At 50.7% G+C, this 20,125-nt stretch overlaps 1 protein-coding gene across 2 annotated transcripts; it reads left to right on the top strand.

Moving 5' to 3' along the window:
* Positions 1 to 288: 288 nt before the first annotated feature.
* PHLDB3 (pleckstrin homology like domain family B member 3) lies at positions 289 to 19,729 on the top strand (the record flags this gene model as incomplete). 2 transcript variants are annotated; one of them, XM_079723921.1, is made up of 15 exons in its annotated part: positions 289 to 522; positions 1,206 to 1,388; positions 1,612 to 1,749; positions 4,896 to 5,024; positions 5,273 to 5,434; positions 6,406 to 6,531; positions 6,693 to 6,776; positions 7,095 to 7,205; positions 13,089 to 13,188; positions 13,340 to 13,430; positions 13,515 to 13,602; positions 14,216 to 14,272; positions 17,357 to 17,576; positions 18,185 to 18,270; positions 19,301 to 19,729. In XM_079723921.1, the coding sequence occupies 15 exons, from the start codon at positions 289 to 291 to the stop codon at positions 19,433 to 19,435; spliced, it is 1,944 nt and encodes a 647-aa protein (XP_079580047.1). In that variant the 3' UTR covers positions 19,436 to 19,729. The 2 variants fall into 2 exon arrangements, with proteins under 2 accessions (XP_079580047.1, XP_079580048.1); XM_079723922.1 differs by lacking the exons at positions 4,896 to 5,024; positions 5,273 to 5,434 and having other exon boundaries at positions 6,421 to 6,531; positions 13,325 to 13,430.
* Positions 19,730 to 20,125: the final 396 nt, after the last annotated feature.

Below are 20,125 nucleotides of genomic sequence, written 5' to 3'. Positions count from 1 at the left end.
AGCAGGGAGAAGCCGGTAGGGGGCGGACTAGGACCCCGGACTCTTAAATTCTGGTCAAGCCTCCGGGGGAGTGACGCCCTAGGAGCCATCGAACCCCGCCCCTAGAAACTCCAGGCCGCGCCTCCGGAATGCTCAGTCGCCTCCTTTGAACTCTTAGGCCCCGCCTCTGGAGCGCTCTCCAGAGCTTTCGGGCGGGGCCTTGAACCCTCCTGGGCCCCGCCCCCACGCTACCGGGCCACGCCTCCCGAACTCAAGGCTCCGCCCACCCGACAGGAGTCCGCAGAGGCCATGGGGACACGGAGCAGCCCGGACGAGGGCACCCCACCGCCCGCGGTCCCCGAGTGCGACGCGGAGGTCCTATCTCAAGGGGCCGCCCAACCCCGGGAGCTCCCCGAGGACTCCCGCGAGCAGGAGGTGCCCGAGGCCCCAGCAGAGCTTCCGAGCGGCCAAGGGGCAGAACAGCAGACGGAGGAAGAGGAAGAAGTGGGAGAAGGCAGCAGCACGGAGAGCAGCCGCGATGCGGTGAGGGACCCGGAGGGCGAGAGCCACGGGGCGACCCAGAGAGACAGACCCAAACGGGTGACAGAGACACAGAGAGACAGATGTAGAAAGACCAGATAGACAGAGACCCAGAGACAGGGAGACTGAGAGACAAAGACCCAAAAGAGTTAGAGACACTGAAAGACCAGAGACAGAGACTCAGAGAGATGGGGATAGAGAAACAGACAAAAACTCAGAAACAAAGATGCTCAGAGAAACAGAAATAGAGACAGAGAAACCTTGAGAGACGGAGATACTCCGAGGGAGAAAGAGAAATAGCGATTCAGAGACGGAAGACAGATACTGGGTCAGGAAGATGAAGCCCAGAGAAAAGGGGGAAAGACTCAAGGAGACCCGGGGGGAGAGAAAGAGATGCAGGACCTTCGAGGACGTGACGCCAAGAGAATGGGAACTGGATAATGAAAAAGAAACACCATCCTTGTGTCGGCTCTGTGCCCCTCCCCGGACTGCGAGCCCCTGGGCCACCTTCCGGGGCCGAGCGGTCCCCGGACCTGCACCTTCCCCTCCTTGAATTAAACGAACTTGGTGGTAGAGTTAAAAGCCGACTCAGACCGCCTGAGGGGATGTTTGGGATGGAGAACAGACCTATTTAGTGACTGCAGGGGCGAGTCCTCCCCAATTGACCACGCCCTCTTCAACCGCAGGTGGAGGCTTCGCCTTCCGTTCAGATCCCGGCCACGCCACCCGCAGCCTCTCAGGCTGTGGAAGAGGTGCGAGGGGCGGGGCGGCGGCTTCAAGCCCAGCAGTTGGAGGCACTGACTCGCGTGGCTTTGATGGAGCAGCGAGTGAGGGAGCTACAGCGTCAGAGGAAGGAACTGAGGATCCAGGTGAGGCTGCAGACCTCTTGGGAATTCTGCCTCCAGCTCTCGGGGAACCCCGCAAGGCCAGACTCCCGGTCCTTTCCAACTGCGGGAGCCCAGCTCCATCCTCTCTCCGAATCCAGGAGTTCAGATTCACAGGTCCCTCGTTCAGACCCAGGCGACCGAGCCCCCAGCTCCCTCCTACTCAGAGCCAGGCCTCTGGGTCCCAGTCCTTGTATTCTCTTCGCAGATGGAGGTGGAGGTGACCCTGCTTCGCGGTGAACTGGCTGGGGAGCGAGTGGCCGTCTGGCGCAAGGAGGAGCAGCTCTGGGAGCTGCTGGGGCAGCAGGTGGACTCAGAAAAGGGCGTCCAAGATCAGCGGGAACAGGTCTGTTTGCCCTGCTGGGTCTTCCTCCTCAGTTTTCTTCCTTGTTGGACAGACATTCCTTGCGGTGCTTCTGGGCCCTGGGCCCTGGGCCCTGAGCCCTGAGGTTATCCCCATTCCCCAAAAGGGGATCCCTGGGCTGGGGGCAGGGCGGGAGGAGTGGGCCTATGCCTCTTCCTGTTTCCCTCCTCCCTCCTTGTCCATGACTTTGGGGCCTGACTGACCGGTTCATCTTCCTTTGCCCCATCTCTCTTTGCTCTTTAAATGTTATATTGTGAAAAACATCAAACCAACAAAAATAGAGTAGTCAGACGGGCTGCCAGGTGGCGTGCGCCCCAGCTTCAGCAGGGATTAATCCTCCATTCCTGTTTCCTATCCCCCAATTGGCTTCCCTGTCCCTAGTTTTGAAAGCCAATCCCAGACATCATATTGCCTGTAAATGCTTTAGTTCTTATCTTATAGATAAGAACTCCTTTTAAAAAACATTATCCTGGGCTTCCCTGGTGGCACAGTGGTTGAGAGTCTGCCTGCCGATGCAGGGGACACGGGTTCGTGCCCCGGTCCAGGAGGATCCCACATGCTGCGGAGCGGCTGGGCCCGTGAGCCATGGCCGCTGGGCCTGCGCATCCGGAGCCTGTGCTCTGCAACGGGAGAGGCCACAACAGTGAGAGGCCTGTGTACCGCCAAAAAAAACCCAAAAAACAACAAAAAAAAACATTATCCCTATATCATTATCACACCTGAAGAATTAATAAGTTCTTAATACCGTCTCATTTCCAGTCAGTTTTCATGGGTCTGAGATTGTCTCAAAAACAGTTAACAGTTGGCTGTTTGAATCCGGTCCCTCAAAGGCCAGTATATTGTAGTTGGTGAAATGCCTTGTGTGTGTTGTTTCACATCTAATGGTCCCTGCCTACTGTACTATTTGTTGGAGAAACCAAGTCTTCTGTTCCATGGTCAGTGTGTGACCGGTTGCATGCCTGGGGTGTCCTTTATCTCATTTCTCTTCCTGGAAGCAGGTGGTTGGTTAGATGTAGAGGCTGGGTCAAATTCAGATGTGCTGTAGTGCTTCCTGTGTGCTGGGTCAGGGGGACATTGTCTCTGGTCCTCCAGACCTCAGTGAGGTCAGTCTGATCCCTTCGTAATAATTATTTACCTAAAGGCTTTAACATCCATTGGTGGTCATTGCTTGGACCAGTTGGCACTATAGGTTGGAAAATGGTCGCTTTGTAATTCCATCAAACTCTCTCTTTGCCCTTATATATTGGAATTTCCTGGGGCTGGGTCCTGAGTCTTCATTTACTTCAAAGAGCCTATATTTCTCCCAGCCCTGATTTCTCTCTCAAAATGTAGACCTACGTGTCCCGCTTCCTAGGGTACTGGTTTCTAGATGCTCCTTCCTCCCCCAGGATCTGGGATTCCAGACCCCAGCCCCTCCTCCCTCAGACTCAGGAGTCTGGCCCCTTCTCATTCACCTTATCCAAAGCTGACCTCAGCAACTCCCTTTTCCACACTGTCCCTGTCTCACTGTCCCTTTGGCCACCAGGTCAGAGTCCTGAGCCTCGCTCTGCGTGCCTCCTTACCTCTCACCCCAAGCCTGTCGGTCACCATGTCCTGTTCTTTGTGCTCCCTGAACCCCTCTTTCTAGTCTGTCTCCTTTACATATGCACTGCTCAGACCTCACCTCACTCTTACTGCTTGGAGAACTCATGAAGGAGCTGGTCTCAACCCCTCAAGCCTATCTCCCAGAAGGATGATTCCACACCTAGATCCTTTCAATCCTTCCATGGCTCCCCATTGCCCCAGGATGAGGGCTCCTCAGCCTGGTGGGCCAAACCGAATGTGAGCTGCACCTTGCCTGCCTTTCCACTGTCGTGTCCCACCTGTGCCCCCCATCTCTTCCCTCTACCCCACCTTTTCCCTTCTTGACCAGAGTTTGTCCCTACACTTCCTGTACTTTTCAACTTCCATTCATTTGCTCCATGCTGTTCCCCTCTATCCAAAATGCCCTTCCAGCCCCCTCTATCTCCACCAGTCTAAATGCTCCCTGTTTGTTTTTGTTTTTTTTTCTGGCCACACCACATAGCATGTGGGATTTTAGTTCCCTGACCGGGGGTCAAACCCATGCCCCCTGCAATGAAGCATGGGGCCCTAACCACTGAACCACCAGGGAATTCCCAAATACTCCCTGTTTTTTTGAGGCTCACCTTAAAATCCTCATATCCAGGAAGCCTAGGATTACCCCAGCAGAAGTTGCTCCCCGTGTTCTGGGTTCCCACAGTCTCTGTGTTTCACTGCCCTGATTGTCCCAGACTGTAACTGGCTGTGTCCCCTGCTGGAGCACAGGGCCCAGGTCAAACCCCCTTCGGGGTCCCCAGTATCAATCACCCAGCCTGGATATGTTTTGCATTCATTCCCTCATTCATTTTTTTTTTAACTTATTTAATTGAAATGTAGTTGATTTACAATGTTGTGTTAATTTCTGCTGTACAGCAAAGTGATTTAGTTATACGTATATATATACATTCTTTATCATATTCTTTTCCATTATGGTTTATCACAGTATATTGAATATAGTTCTTTGTGCTATGTAGTAGGACCTTGTTTTTTATCGATTCTGTATATAATAGTTTGCATCTACTAACTCCAACTCCCAATCTATCCCTCCCCCATCTCCAACCCTGGCAACCACAAGTCTATTCTCTATGTCCATGAGTCTGTTTCTGTTTCGTAGATCAGTTCATTTGTGTCATATTTTAGATTCCACATATAAGTGATATCATATGGTATTTGTCTTTCTCTTTCTGACTTACTTCACTTAGTATGATAATCTCTAGTTCCATTCGTGTTGCTGCAAATAGTGTTATTTCATTTTTTTAATGGCTGAGTAATATTCCATCGTGTATAAATACACCACATCTTCCTTATCCGTTCATCTGTCCCCTCATTCATTTCTTAAACAGCTGTTTACTTGACACCTGCCCTGGGTGGGCCTGTGTAAGTATGAACCAGACAGACAGGGTCCCTGCCCTCAAGGAGCCAACACCCCAGACAGGGAGGGATTTGAGATCTGGCTGGCCTGGCCCCTGCTGGCCTCTGTTTCCCTCCCTGTGCTCAGGCTGAGGCTAAGAGCCTGGTTGTTCATTCAGGAACAGAGGCACCTGAGCCAGGAGCGGGACCGTGTGGAGGGTCTTCGCCAGAGACTCCAGGAGGCCCAGGGGCAGCTCGACTTGCAGCCAGAAGACCAGCGTGAGCGGCTTCTGCAGGGAGTGCAGGAGGTGAGGGTCCGCTGGACCCACTCAGGGACCTGGTGTCCAGGCCACTCAGGACCCAGACATCCGGGCCCTCAGTCCTCTGCTTCCCCACCCTCCTAGTAGCTCGGGCCCCAGCTCCCTAACCCCCAGGACTCTGGAATCTAGATCCTCAGTCCCCTCCTCCCTCATTGCCCAGGATTCCTGGCCCCAGCCCACTACCCTCCTGGTTCCTAGGGGTCCAGGCCTCCAGCCTTTTTGTGTTTCCCCCACAGATGAGGGAACAGCTAGATGTGGCCCAGCATGCCTACGAGGACCTGGAATTCCGGCAGCTGGAGCGGGAGAGCCAGTGGGAGGAGGAGGATTGGGACAGTCCCAGGGCCCGGGCACTGGACCCCAAGGTCCAGGAGCTCCAGGCCAGCGTGATGCAGCACAGGGTGAGTCGGGCTGGGCTAGCCCTGCCTCCCTCGCCGTTGCCCTCTGTCTCCTCTGCTTCCTCCTTTGTCCTCGTGTCTTCCCTGTGTCACATACTTCAAAGTAGTAATGACAGTTGCTGACATTTATTGAGCATCTACCATGTGCTGGGCACGGTCCTAAATGTTTCACGCGTATTGAGTCATTGAATCCTTACAACAATCCTGGGAGACATGTCTTAATATTTTTTCCCATTTTATAAGTGAAGAAACTCAAGGTCGAGGTGCTCAAGTAATCTTTTCCAAGGTCACTTAGTTCATAAAGGACAGCGCTGGGATCTGAACCCACTAGGTCTTCGCCACTAGGCTCCCTGCCTCTCAAGCCCTCATCCCAAATGATGCCTCACTAGTCCTTTCTGGGGGCTTCACATTCAAGGGTCTGACAAGTCCCACTGGAAAAAGCGACATTTTGACTGTATTTAATACAAAGGTTCCCAGGGTTTTGGATGAGAAAGTTCTAATGTGGGTCTCCTTTCCCCACCTCTATTTCTGGATCTTTTTCCTGTCACTGTCTCTTTTCCCATTTCTGTCTCAGGGCTTCTGTCTGTTTCTGTTCTGTTTCTGTCTTGTCCCTGCATCTCTGTCTTTTGGGGTCTGTCTTGGTTCTTCTTTTCTGTATCTCTTCTGGTTTGTCTCTGTCTTTCCCTTTCTTTCTCTCTCTGTTCTTGGCAATGGTGACTTTCTCTGGGTCTCCATCTTCCTCGGTCTCTGGATTTTGGATCCTCTATCCCTCCAACTCACTTCAAGTCTCTCTGGACCCCCCAAAGGGGAGGAGGACACCACAGAGGTTAACTCAAAGTCCCCCACCCCCTCCCAGGCACCCCAATGCCAGGGTCTCTGTCATGGGGTGGAGCAAACCCCAAGCTCTCAAGGAGGACCTGATTCTGTGGGAACCAGCCCAGGGACCCTGGGGCAGCTGAGTAACCAGGGTTCTGGGGGGTGCCCTGCAGTGCCGGATCCAGGTCTTGGAGGAGCAGCTCAAGTCACTGGGGGAGCAGATGGCAGCTGAGAGCTGGGAGCTGAGCCAGAAGAAGGAGGAGGCCCTTCAGGCCCTGACCCAGGTAAGTTCACCCCAGGCACCTGTCCTACTTTCCTCACTTCCCCCTGGGGCATCCCATTGCCTCCCTGCACCCCAGACGTCTCCTGGCATCAGGGAGAGCTGCTGGGATGGCCCTTTGCGACCCTGAGGTGCGGCAGCCGTTGATGTCTTGCTCCCCTGTAGGAACGGAGCAGGCTGCTCAAGCTCAATTGCCTTCAGGGAAACCCTGGCAGGGACTTCTCTGAGCCCAACCAGGCCCTCACCAAGGTATGGGGATTTCACGTGCCTGTCACCCACCTCCTCCCTCAGACCCGGGAGTCCAGGCCCCCTGCCCCCTTCTCCCTTGGGATCCACGATTCTCAACCCCTAATCCCTTTTCCCCCTGGGACCCAGGAGGTCCAGCCTCCAGGTCCTCCTCCTCAGGGAACCAGCCATTTCTGCCCATAGTCCTCCCTCCCTGAGACCACATTTCAGCTCTCTTGGGACCTTGAGCCTTTGTTTTTCCATCCAAGAAATGGGCTGGCTCTGGAGGCATGGGCCAGAGCATCCTTCCAGCGGCCAGCCACCCCCCCTGTTCTCATGCAGCTCCTGTTCACCCAGAAGACAGACCACCAGTTGCTGGTTCTCCAGGACCCCACTGCTCACGCTGTGGCCGCCACCTCTTCCTGCCTCTTCTCCGTTCACAGCTCCCTCCAGGTGCCCCCCCAATGCCTCGTCACCCCGGGTCTCCCCGGGTCTCGCTGGTAACTGTGGCTTTCTCTGCAGTGGGCCTGGGGGAGAGGGAAGGCTGATCAAGTGGTATTAATGTTTATCAGCCTCCAGCTTTATTATTCGTTTTCTTTCTTCTGCCTAACACCCCACCCCTCCCCTGGAGAAATGGGACTGTGCCCACCCAGGTGTAAATTTTAAAAGCCACCCAACAGGGCATATTGATAAGAAGGCCTCCTCTCCCCACCCCACTGGCCCCTGGCTCCCTCCCCAAAAGCAGGGCAGCTACTTTTTTCTTGAATGTCCTTTCTTCCAGATCTTCTTAAAGCCAGGGATCCCAGCTTATTAATGGGTTAAAACATTTATTAAGTATGTTGCTACCAACTTTTCTTTTTTTAATATTTATTTATTTATTTATTTATTTAGGCTGCACCAGGTCTTAGTTGCGGCCTGCGGGATCTTTGTTGCAGAATGTGGGATCTTTTTTAGTTGTGGCATGCGGACTCTTAGTTGCGGCCTATAGGATCTAGTTCTCCGACCAGGGATGGAACCCAGGGATGGAACCTGGGCCCCCAGCATTGGGAGTGTGGAGTGTGTCACCCACTGGACCACCAAGGAAGTTTGGCTACCAACTTTTAAAATGAAATAGAGTAGACAGTGGCAGAGTGCTATGTGTGAGGTAGGGGTGAATAGTCAATGAAAAGAGTTTTGTTTCAGTCGTGTGGATAGAGGGCCAGCGCTTAGAAATTGGGAGCTCTTGTTCTATCTGTAAATGTTTTTTTCAGAAACATGTCTATTAGCTACTAGTTGGCTTTTATTTTCTAGCTTAAGACTCTGTTGTGGAGATTGTTTTCCACTGATACATTTAGAGCTGCCGCTTCCTTTTCAGTGGATCTGTAATTATGATATAAACAATAACAATCATAATGACAGTTAACATTTGTGGAGTCTTCATAGCGTGCCAGGCACTGTTTCAAATGCCTCACGTGGATTCACTCATTTAGTCTTTGCAACAACTCTACAAGTTGGGTTCTTCTTTCCATTTTATAGATGAAGAAACTGAGACAGAAAGGGGAAGTTTCTTAACCAGCTAGTATGTGGCAGAGCTGGGATTTGAACCCAGGCACTCTGTTTTCAGAGCCTATGCTCTGAACCACTCTGAGCTCCTGTGTGGCACACAGTTCTACTGTGCGGAGGCACTGAGCCAGCCCCCACCCTGAGGATAGTGATTGGAGCTTTTTTGCAGTTTAAGCAATGCTGTTATGAAGATCCATGTATGTGTGTCTTTGTACCCGCAATAATAATAACAAATTAATATCAATTATTATCTAATTAATTATATTGTCTGTTATAATATTTAATTGTTTATATTGTCTAATATAATATGCAACATTATCTTATTAATGAATATTAACAATATTCATATTAATATTAATTTTAAGAGCTTAATGTAGGCCAGGGTCTGCTCAAAGCCATCTTATGCCTTTGAGCCACATGAAGTTGCTATTATTTGGAGGTGAGAAACCGTCAAATACTGACAGTTTGAAGTGCTTCAACCTAATATATATTATATTATTGTATACTAATAATATATTATATAATTATTGTTTCATGGATATACAATTCAATAATATACATTACATATTCATGAAATTTTATGTATATATAATTTTATTTTTTGCTCAGAAGAACCTACAGAAGTAGGTCCTATTATTATCTGGGTAAAGGGTTAGCAGAGCTTTTGTAACTTTCTAGCTGGAAGCTTGATAAAGGTGGATTGTCAGCTGTGTTGCCAGGCAACGTGACTTAGGGTAAATATGACCCTTATAAGTAAATTGCATATCTATAAATACTTGGTGGGAAGCTGGGTCCATTCCTATAGAGGTGTTACCTGAGTCATTGACTCCTGTGTACATGGAACTTCTAAGGCCAGGTGGACCCTGTACCCACCGGCGTGGATCCCATACCCACCTTGCACCTGGGTGTCACCTGGGAGCCAGACACTGACCCCTGGATGCTGGTGGCCGTGCTGGGCACTCTTTTGTGTGTTTTGCATGAGGTCACTTATTGAATCCTTGCATCAGCCATGGCAGGGCAGCAGGACGTTGCTCACTTTACAGAGGGAGAATCTCCCTGAGAAGAGCCGTGACTTACCAGAGTCACACACCCAGCTAAGCAGCAGAGCTAGGTTTGAAGCCAGGCTGCCTGTTTCCACAGCCTGTGCCTTTCGGGAGATGAGGATTTCTCAGGGATCCTTCAGAACCTAAGTGGGTGACTGGTTAGCTCCAGCTCAGAGGGAGTGACCGGGGACCTCGGGATACACGAGGAGCCCAGGGAGTGTTTATTTACTCAGCCAGATAAACAGTAAACAAGTGGATAAATGAATGCAGGGATTAACAAATGACTCCTCCTTGCCCCTTCCTCTCTCTCCCTCCAAGTCCTATTAAATCCTTCTCAAATTCTATACCTTCTTGCCAGGATCATGTGATGACTAAGAGTACCTTGGGTTCCAGTACCTGTTCTGCTACTTCCTAGCTGGCTGACCTTAGACACAGCTCTGTGCCTCAATTTACTTAGCTGCAAAATGGGAATAATAACAGCATTCATTGGTTAAGGCACTAAAACTCGTAGTGTGATGCCTGGCACATAACAGGTGCTCAGTAATGTGGGCACCTGTTACTCTTATTAGAGTTATATTGATTGGTATTATTGTAATTATTATCATTCTTATTCCACCCACTCCCACCCTCATTTCTGATTTTAGTGACCCTATACCAGCCTCCTCACTGATTTTCTCTATTTTAGTTCTTGTCTCCCAATAATTTTTTCCCCAAACAACAGCCAGAGTGATCTTCATCCTTCCTACTTCAGTTCTTCCCACCAAAAGCCTTCCATGATTCCCCCAGTCTCCTCACCATGGCCCACAAGTCCCTGTGTGGTCTGACCCCTGCCCACCTCTCGCCATCCCCCTCCCTGTACTGACTGCTCAGCTGCAGGAGCACTGACCCACCAGCACTCCATACTTGTTCCTCCCTCAGGGCCTTTGCACTTGCTGATCCTGCCACCTGGAACACCCTTCCCCTCAGTCTCCCCTGGCCAACTTTTTTTTTTTTTGGCCCTGCCACAGGGCTTGTGAGATCTTAGTTCCCTGACTAGGGATCGAAGCCAGGCCCTTGGCAATGAAAGCCCGGAGTCCTAACCGCTGGACTCTCAGGGAATTTCCCCTGGCCAGCTCTTATCTTTTGGGCCTTAGGTTCAGTGTTCAGAAGGCTGTTCCTGATCTTCCAGTTGGAAGGTGATCCTTTTTTATATCACCCTTTTATAACACACTCTTCACTCACAGCAATTTCTGATGATACACTTATTTGTACGATGGCTCATTCAGTTCCTACAATGTCAGCGCCGTGGTGACAAGGCTTTGGTCTCTCTTACCCACCTTTTCCCTCAGTGCCAACAATCTAAGGTCTCTCAGCTGGGGAGTGCTGGGAATATCAGTTGAAGGAAGGAAAGAGTGAAGAACCACAGGAACTTGGGACTCGGTTTCCTCTTTGTGAAGCAGAGCGAAACTTTCCCGACTCCCAGGGCTTTTATAAGCTTAAATGGGTCTGCCGAGGGCCAAGTACACTGTTAGGCACTTGATAAATATTGGTCACTATTCTAAAAAACGTTTTAAAATAATACGAACTAGGGCCTCCCTGGTGGCGCAGTGGTTGAGAGTCCGCCTGCCGATGCAGGGGATACGGGTTCGTGCCCCGGTCTGGGAGGATCCCATATGCCACGGAGCGGCTGGGCCCGTGAGCCATGGCCGCTGAGCCTGCGCATCCGGAGCCTGTGCTCCGCAACGGGAGAGACCACAACAGTGAGAGGCCCGCGTACCGCAAAAAAAAAAAAAAAAAAAAAAAAAAAAAAAATAATACGAACTAGAAAATCACATCCAGGGAGTCCCTGGCGGTCCAGTGGTTAGGACTCCGAGCTTCTACTGGAGGGGAACTGAGATCCCACATGCCGGGTGGTGCAGCCAAAGAAAAAAAAAAAGAGGGACTTATTTGGTTACCAAAGGATATGGTTTTTGTAAGAAATGCAGGGAAAATGCTTGATGGTTTCACTTCATTCTCCTGTCTTCAGAATAGAGTTGGTTCTCCTGCATCCTCCAAGGTGACCAATTCAATTTTTATTTTAGTATTATTATTAACTTGTGGTTACATATATTTGAGCAGTGAGTATCCCTACTGGTGTTCAAATTATGCAACTTATTTATTTTTATTATCCAGGCAGAGTTTTTGCTGTTTTTTTCTTTAAGAGATGATTTCAGTTTTCTGTCTTTATTACTCTCAAATAATTTTGTTTTCATTTTTTGGTAGTTTTTTTATTTTGAAATGATTTAAGACTTACAGAAATTGCAGGAATAGTAAAAAGAATTCCTGCATACCTGTCACCCAGATTCTGTGATTAACATTTTACCACATTGGACATTTGCTTTCTTATTCTCTCTCTGTACACACCCACCCACATACACACACACAGTTTATTCTTTTCTGAAGCATGATTCCCCTTTACCCCTAAATACTTCTACTTTTATTACCTAAGGTCAAGGCCATTCTCGTACATAACAACAGTACAGCAATCACATTCAGGAAGCTACCATTGAGACAATATTATTCAAGTCCACAGATGTGATTCATATTTTTGCCAGTTGTCCCACAAATGTTTTTCTTTTAAGCAAAAAACAAAAAAAGAAAAAAAATTTTTTTTTCTGATCTAGGAACACAGGTTGCATTTGGTTATCATGTTTATTATTATTACTTTTTAAACTAATATTCCTTTTATTCCAAGTTCAAAGGTCATGGGAGGATATTCAGAGAAAAGACCTTTCCCACCATTGTTTTCATCCACACAGTTCACCTCCCAGGGGTGGCCAGGGTTACTAGTGTCTCCCATCTTCCCAGAGATCCTCTGTATTTAAACAGTCATGTATACACTTTCCCCCTCTTTTTATGCGTAGGTGGTATTATCTTTGCACTGTTCCATACTTGCTTTTATCTTGGATGTTATTCTGTCTGATATAAACAGCATCCTCATCCTTTTCATACGCTTTGGAGTTTTCCTCCATGCAGATGATCGCTAGTTTATCCCTGCCTCCTTTTGATGGGCCCTTAGGTGGTCTCTGGGCATCTGTGGGGATTAACCTTGAAATCAGGTCATTTTGCACATGTCTCAGTGTCTCCACAGATATAGCCCTAGAAGTGGAATTGGGGCTCAAAGGTACCTATGCATTTGTCATTTTGATTTTCTTTTCTGTTTCTGTTTTTGTTTTTCTTTTTCTTTTTTTTTTTCATTGACTTTAAAAAAAGAGCCAAACTGGGCTCCATAACGGTTGTTCCAATAAAATGGCCCCCAGCATTGTGGGAGCGCACCTGGGTTTCGCACACTCCCACCAACACTGCGGGCTTTTGGGGTTTTTTTTAACAGTTTTATCAAGATATATAGTTCACCTGTGCTACAATTCACCCGTTTAAAGCGTACAATTCAGGGGTTTTTAGTATAGTCACCGAGTTGTGCAATCACCACAATCAATTTTAGAACATATTCATTATCCCTAAAGAAACCTCATACCCTTTAGCCATCACCCCTCAATTCCCCTCTCCTCCCAGGCCCTGGAAACCGCTAACCCACTTCCTGTCTCCCTGGACCTGCCCATTCTGGATGTTACACTGTGTGGCCCTTTGTGACTGGCTGCTTTCACTCAGCATCACGTTTACAGTGGCTTTTTGATCTGTGCCAGTGAGATAGTGGTTTTACTTGGCGGTTCTCCAACTTCATGGTGGAGACTGAGCATCTTTTCCTGTGTGCGTGGGCTTTGTGTGTTTTCAGGGCTCCATTGGCCTCCAGAGGACTGGAAGCCTGCCCCGGAAGAGGGGAGAGAGAGTGAGCCAGAGGGGATCCCCCCGGCCTCTGTCCTTCTATTGTACCGGTGAGTACGTACCCCTCCCCTGCGTAGGCTCTTCCCCCATTAACCACCCTCCTGCAGCACAGGATGGAGGAACCTGGATGCCTCTGTTGGGGGAGAGGTGGAGGGGCTTAGACAAGGGAGCATCCCAGCCCTCCAGCCCTTCTCCCCGCAGGAGCCCTGGAGGCCTCGGCCCTCCCGCCTTCAGCCAGAGACTCCGGGAGACACCCCCTGTATCAGCTGCTGAACTGTGGCCCCAGAAATAGGTGAGACATCAGGGAGAAGGTGGGGAGATGGGGGGAAGAGGTCGGGCTGCTGTAACCTGTGCCGTCTCTGTTCTCTGCTCCCAGTTGTGGAGCCCTCTACCCGGACATCGCCCGAATGGAACAGCTCCTGCAGCAGGCTGTGGCAGAGAGGGAGCGGCTGCTCCAGGCCAGGGTGAGACGGCAGCCCCTCCCTCCTCCCTCAGCCCCAGCATCCAGGCCCCCGGCCCCTCCCCGCTCAGACCCAGGATCCAGGTCCCCGGCCCCTCCCCCCTCAGACCCAGGATCCAGACCCCCGGCCCCTCCCCCCTCAGACCCAGGATCCAGACCCCCGGCCCCTCCCCGCTCAGACCCAGGATCCAGGCTCCCGGCCCCTCCCCCCTCAGACCCAGGATCCAGACCCCCGGCCCCTCCCCCCTCAGACCCAGGATCCAGGCTCCCGGCCCCTCCCCCCTCAGACCCAGGATCCAGACCCCCGGCCCCTCCCCCCTCAGACCCAGGATCCAGACCCCCGGCCCCTCCCCCCTCAGACCCAGGATCCAGGCCCCCGGCCCCTCCCCCCTCAGACCCAGGATCCAGACCCCCGGCCCCTCCCCCCTCAGACCCAGGATCCAGACCCCCGGCCCCTCCCCCCTCAGACCCAGGATCCAGACCCCCGGCCCCTCCCCCCTCAGACCCAGGATCCAGACCCCCTGACCCCTCCCCCCTCAGGACCCAGGAACCCAGTACGTTTTCCCCACTTATTATTGGTTAGCATTCCCGTTGATGCTTTCTTTCTGCACTCACAGGAAGGGACAAGAAGGAGCACGGAAGGTGCCTCAGACCCGCCTGTACCTGCCATCATGGTCAGTCCCGCCCCTAACCCTCCCCCACCACTACTCCCCTGGTCTGTCTTGCCCCCCTGGCCTCTGCCCTGTCTTATCTCACCCTATCGGCTCCTCCAACGGCTCAGGAAAGTATCCTGGGCTTGGCAAGCGGAAGGGGAACTCGAAAGGCCTAGTTCCTCGGGGGACAGGCTCCATGCTCTGTGCCTGGGTTCCCTCTTCTGTAAGTGGGTGCCGGTGTCAGAGAGTCAGCAGGTGCTGCAGAATGAGGGTAACCACGTGCTGGGGCTTTGAAATATTACTTGAATTTTTGTTTTATTTATTTGATTCTTTTAAAAAACTTCTGGTTATAGAAATATTCAAGCATATTCAAAGGTAATAAACCTCCATGTACCCACCCACCATGCAGCTCTAGTGATCATCAATATTGAATCTTGTTTTACCTACCAACTTTGTTGTACTGAATCCTCACCTAATTCCCACTCTGCAGTGGAATATTTTAAAGCAGATTCCAGACATTGTACCATTTCATCCATATCTCACTATGTATCTCCAATAGATAAGTTTTTTTTAACATAACAAAAATTCCACTGTCATAGTTTATGAGATTATTAATAATTCTGCAACTTTCTGATACATGATCCGTATTCACATTTCCCTAATTGTCTCCAAAATGTCTTTTTATAGCTGGTTATTTGAATCTGGATCCAAACAAAGCATGCACCCTGCATTTAGTTAAAATGTCTTTTAAATCCCTGAGATAGAGTCCTCCCTTCCTGCTTTAAAAAATGCCATTAACTTGTGGGAAAAGTCACTTATCCTGTAGAATTTCTCACACTCTGGATTTAGCTGACAGCTCCTTATTAAAATTTTATTTCTACCTACACTAAGAACATGAATACTTTTTGTTATAACAAACACTTCAGAATTGGGGAAAGTGAAGTTCCCCTCAGCTTACCTCCGGAAGTGCAGGTGTTTTCTATCGCAGAGAAGCGTTCAAATCTTTTTTTTAATACTTTCCTACATACACCGATCAAACCATATTTGGTGAATTTATTTTCCTTGTAATCGAGCACATCATTCCCAACCTGCTTTTGGTTCTCTCAACCATTTGGCCTTTTCTTATTCATTTCAACCCAGTATTTACAGAGGACCTACTGTGTGGTAGGCCCTGGATTATATAGCAGTGACCAAAGTGACAATCTCTGCCCTTGGAGAAGCTGGTGTTTAGAAGGGGAGAGAGACAAAAAGCAGCATCAATAAGTAAGATAAGTAGCACGTCAGATGCTGATAAGAGTTCGGGAATAAATTGGGAAGGGCAGTGGAGCCTCCTGGTTGTCAGGCATAAGCTCTGCCTCATTAAAAATGAAGCCCTCCTGCTGTGTAGCATCATCATCTATTAAACGGTTCCCTGTTGACTGCACTGTCCCCCCCACCCCACCCCCTTACAGCTCAAGCTGCCTTCTTGTGCCCGTGAGCAAGTGTGTCTCCGGGATTCGCACCTGGAAGTGGAATCACCAGGTCAGGGAGCCTGACAGCAGCGAGCTCATCCATGAAACGGCCCCATGTGGAGGGTGCTATGATAACCGCTGAGTTTCAGTGTAGGGAAACTGAGGCTCCGAGAGGGGCAGGCGTTCCATGGAGGTGACACGGGTGGGCAGTGGGGGAGCTGACAGTCCCAAGCCCATCCCTGCTGTCCTGGATTGGGGCCCGGCTCCACCACATCCTACCTGGTTGACCTTGGTGAGTCACTTCCTCTCTAGAAGTCTCAGTTTCCTCGTCTGTCAAATGGGGGCAATAATGGGTTGTTTTGGAGAGGCAACAAGGTGATCACTTGGCACAGTGCCGGCCACAGAGTGGGACCTTCCATACGTGGTGATCAGTAGTGTTACCGCGTGGATTTGGTGAGATGACCCAGTGGGTGCCCTTTTAAGCACCCCTTCCCCTCCTGTGCATTCCCCAGCTCCTCCCCATTTCCCCTCCTCCTCATTCTCCCCTGTCTCCATCCAATGAGTCTCACCTCTGTTTCTCATCCATTCTTGCTTTGGCCTTGCTTCAGTGTTTTCAGCCCTTGATACTCAGAGTGTGGTCTATGGACCAGCAGCATTGGCACCCCTGTTCCCTGGGAGCTTGTTAGACGTGCAGAACCTCACCCTCACCCCAGACCCCCACCCCGGAATGACTGAATCCCAGGCTGCATTTTAACAAAATCCCTAGGGGGTCCCCTTGCATGCTGAAGTCTGAGGCCTCAGTTTGACCACGGGGGTCATACTGTTCTTTGCAGGGATCATTTGGGAAGCATAGGTGTGATCAGGCGAGGCCTTGTAACAGTAGACACTTTGATCACCTTCATTCTTCTCCCCTTTATGGCCTCCTGAGATGACACTCTGCCTGGGGAGTCCTGGCTCGTCAGCTCTGGCTGTGTGACTTGGGCCTAGTGACTTAACCTCTTGGAGTCTTGGTTTCCACATCTGTAAAATGGGGACAATGATGTACTTACCCCTTGAAGAGGGTTTGAGGGGACACAGAGATTATACCTATAAAATGTTTTGTTAGCACAGGTAATAATCAGTAATTTCATCACAACAAGAGTAATATCAATAACAATAATAATAATAATGGAAACAGTGCTCTCATTTATTGATCACTCACTGTCTGGTCCCTGTTTTACAGAGACAGTAGATGAGGGTCCCACCGGGGTCCATCACTTCTCTAACACATCTCAGGTGTTTCAGGGTAAGCACTAGGGTCAGGAAGACCTGAGTTTGCCACCCAGCTCTGCCACTTAGAAGCTCTGTGTGACCTCGGGTGGATTATTTTCTCTCTCTGTACTTCAGTGTGCTCATCTGAAAAATGGGGCTCCTAGTAGCCCTGACCCAAGGGTGGCCGTGGGGAGTCAAGGAATGGATGCTGGTAAAGCCCCGGGAAGAGTGTCAGTTAATCACTTTAGCTGTTGGAAATATTATCTTGATCCTCATTGTTAATGAAAGGCTGTGCCGGGCCTTATACTTGAGCTACTCTGACCAGCACCCCTCAGGGGCATCCAGGCTGCAGGACCTGGCCCCGCCCCCATGAAGTCACTGCCCCCTTCTCTTGCTTTCCCAGGCCCCGCCCACAGCCCCATCCCGCCCTCCTGGCCCTCCGGTCTTGGATCTCCGGCAACACCTGGAAGGCTGGGGCCACAACCCGGCGAGCTGCCCGCACATACGGGTGTCCGGGGGCTACTGCCACGGACCCCTGGTGAAGATGGGAGGCCGCATCAAGACCTGGAAGAAGCGGTGGTTCTGCTTTGACCGCCAGGCCCGCCGCCTGGCCTACTACACGGGTAAGCCCACCCTGGCTGCCTTGGGACCCGGGCCCCCAGGACCCTAGAAAAAACCACAACAGACTTTCACCCCAGAAACCTAGGAGTCCCACCCTCAGCCCCCTTCTCTCTTAGGCCCACGAGTCTGGATCCCCAGCCCCTTTCCCCTTTAGTGACCCAGCCCTCCTCAGTAACATGGGTAACAGTTTTGTACCACTCTGGCTCCCCAGACCCCATTTTCCTAAGATACCCTAGAGGAGCATTGTCAGTGCCCAGCCCCCAAATCTAGGGTTCCAGGCCCCTCCTCCTTCCTCTCTAGGAGAATCAATGATGCTGAATCTCTCCTTGAGTCCCTGCCCTTCTCAGGGGCCAAGGCACTAGGGCACCTAGGATTCCAACTCCCCAGACCTCATTCTCCGGTCTTGTCCAGTCACCACACCAGTCTCCCACCTAGTCTCCCATCAACATGCACTCACCTCCCAACCACAGTACTTTAGGGACCTACAGACTCTGTCACCATGTTCCTCACCCCAACCCCAGTCTCGGGACTTGGGCCCAGTGACTCCCCTGCTTCCCCCACCATACACACCTCTCACTGGCTCTGTTTCTCCCTCACCTCCCTCCATCAGACAAAGAAGAGACCAAGCTCAAAGGCGTCATCTACTTCCAGGCCATTGAGGAAGTCTACTACGACCACTTACGCTGTGCCTTCAAGGTGAAGCCCCTGCTTGGTGCCGCTCTGCCCTCCTGGTTGGAGCCCCAGCTGTCAAGCCTGATCTTATCCCTGGGAAAGGCCACCCACAGCCCCTACTCCATCCAGTGGTACTCCATCCAGCACAGGAAACCAACAGATCGTTTCACTGCAGGGACCAAAAATTAAGAGCTTAGTCTCTGGCTCTCAGCCCACTGATATTTTTCTTGGAACAAAAGTTTTAGAGCAGAAATTTGGCAAACGCAGATGCCAAGTTGAGAATAAATGTCTGAATTGGGCAGGGTGAGGACTGAGGCAGCCTGGGAGCATCTAAAGGAGGCGATCATTCGTTAGCATCTGCCCATCATTGTCAAATGGTGAGGGGCCCCATGGTGTCATATCATATTTATTTTTCCCCAGAGAACGCAGGAATTGGAACTTTTATAAAAATAAACGTGCAGTGCCAGAAACTGATACAATGTTTAGAAAGCTCTGGAGAGCAACTGTGGCTTTTTAGAGCTTAAGCTGGAATCTGAGCTGTGGGACGTCAGGAAAGTGACTTCGGTTCTCCAGCCTTAGTTTTCTCACCTGCAGAATCGGCACTCTTCAGCCCATTTCTTCAGAGTTGAGAAGGTTAGAAGCAGATAATGGACATAAAGGATTTACCTAATTCAGGGTTGGCAAATAGGTACTCAATAAATAGGTTGTAGACACTAGGTTTTTCCCAGTTACAAACCAGGGGGAACCTAGATTTTGGGGAGAGGGGAAATTTGAATGTCTGTATTTCTAATATAGGAGAAGGTAGGCTGGGGGATTGGGACATGGGTCCGTCCTCTTTTTGAATTCCTCTTGCTCCCATAATTCTAAGCGCCTCCCTGTGTTAATTCATTTAATCCTCATAACCCAACGAAGTAGGTAGCATCATTTAGGAAGACAGATGGGGAAACATTCAGGGAGCCTAAATAACTTGCCCAACCCCACAAAGCCTATCAATAGCAAGGCTGGGATTCCAACTAGGGTGGACTCATAACCATCTCTATTCTGCTTATTCCAGAGCCCGAACCCTCGCCTAACGTTCTGTGTCAAAACCTACGAACGCCTTTTCTACATGGTGGCGCCAAGCCCAGAAGCCATGCGCATCTGGATGGACGTCATCGTGACAGCGGCGGACGAGAACCACGCCCCCTGAGTGAACAGACGCTCTCAGGGGGACTTCCCAGCGAGGCTCTGCCCCGCACGCGCTGCCTCGAAGCCACGCCCACTGCTGGAAATCCTGGGCCAGCCCCTTTGGAACTCTCCCGGGAATTTTGTGGGCTCGGGGGCACGGCAGGTCTGAGCTGCGCAGTTCTGGGCTGTAGGTGTCTTCCCCGGACGGGAAGCCAGCCGCTGAGGCTCTGCCCCGGGTGGGAGGAAGGTTACGGGGGCGGGAAGGAACTATTTATTGGTGCTCCTGTGATACCGAATTAAACTTGGAGGAAAAACAGTGGTTACTGCTGAGGTTCCCAGCACAGGCGTACGGGGCCCCTCGACCCCTAGGCAGGACATCTGAGTTACGGGTACTTCGGAGACCATGCATCCTTTAGCTGTTCTACCCTTTAGGAATGGAGACCTTCAACCCCAAGGTCATGGCTGGGAGGGGCGGGGGTGTGGGGAGGCATGCGTCCTTTAGTCTTGTGGCAATTTTGTTTTTTCAGTTTGTGGGCCCGCCTGCTTCCACCCTTTTGGACCTGACTGGGCTATTGGCAATTTCTAGGAACTCCTAGGCTCCTGCCCTCCAGGCCATGACATATGTTATTCCCTCTGCCCTTCCCTTAACCACCTAGCTCCTTATTCTTCGCGTCTTAATTGGGATGTCCCCTCCTTCAGGAAGCCCTTCCTG

The sequence above is a fragment of the Hyperoodon ampullatus genome (genome assembly GCF_949752795.1).
Source record: "Hyperoodon ampullatus genome assembly, chromosome: 18".
In the NCBI taxonomy this organism is placed as follows: Eukaryota; Metazoa; Chordata; class Mammalia; order Artiodactyla; family Ziphiidae; genus Hyperoodon; species Hyperoodon ampullatus.
The sequence above is the reverse complement of the archived record's forward strand: the minus strand, read 5'-3'. Positions and strand labels throughout refer to the sequence as shown.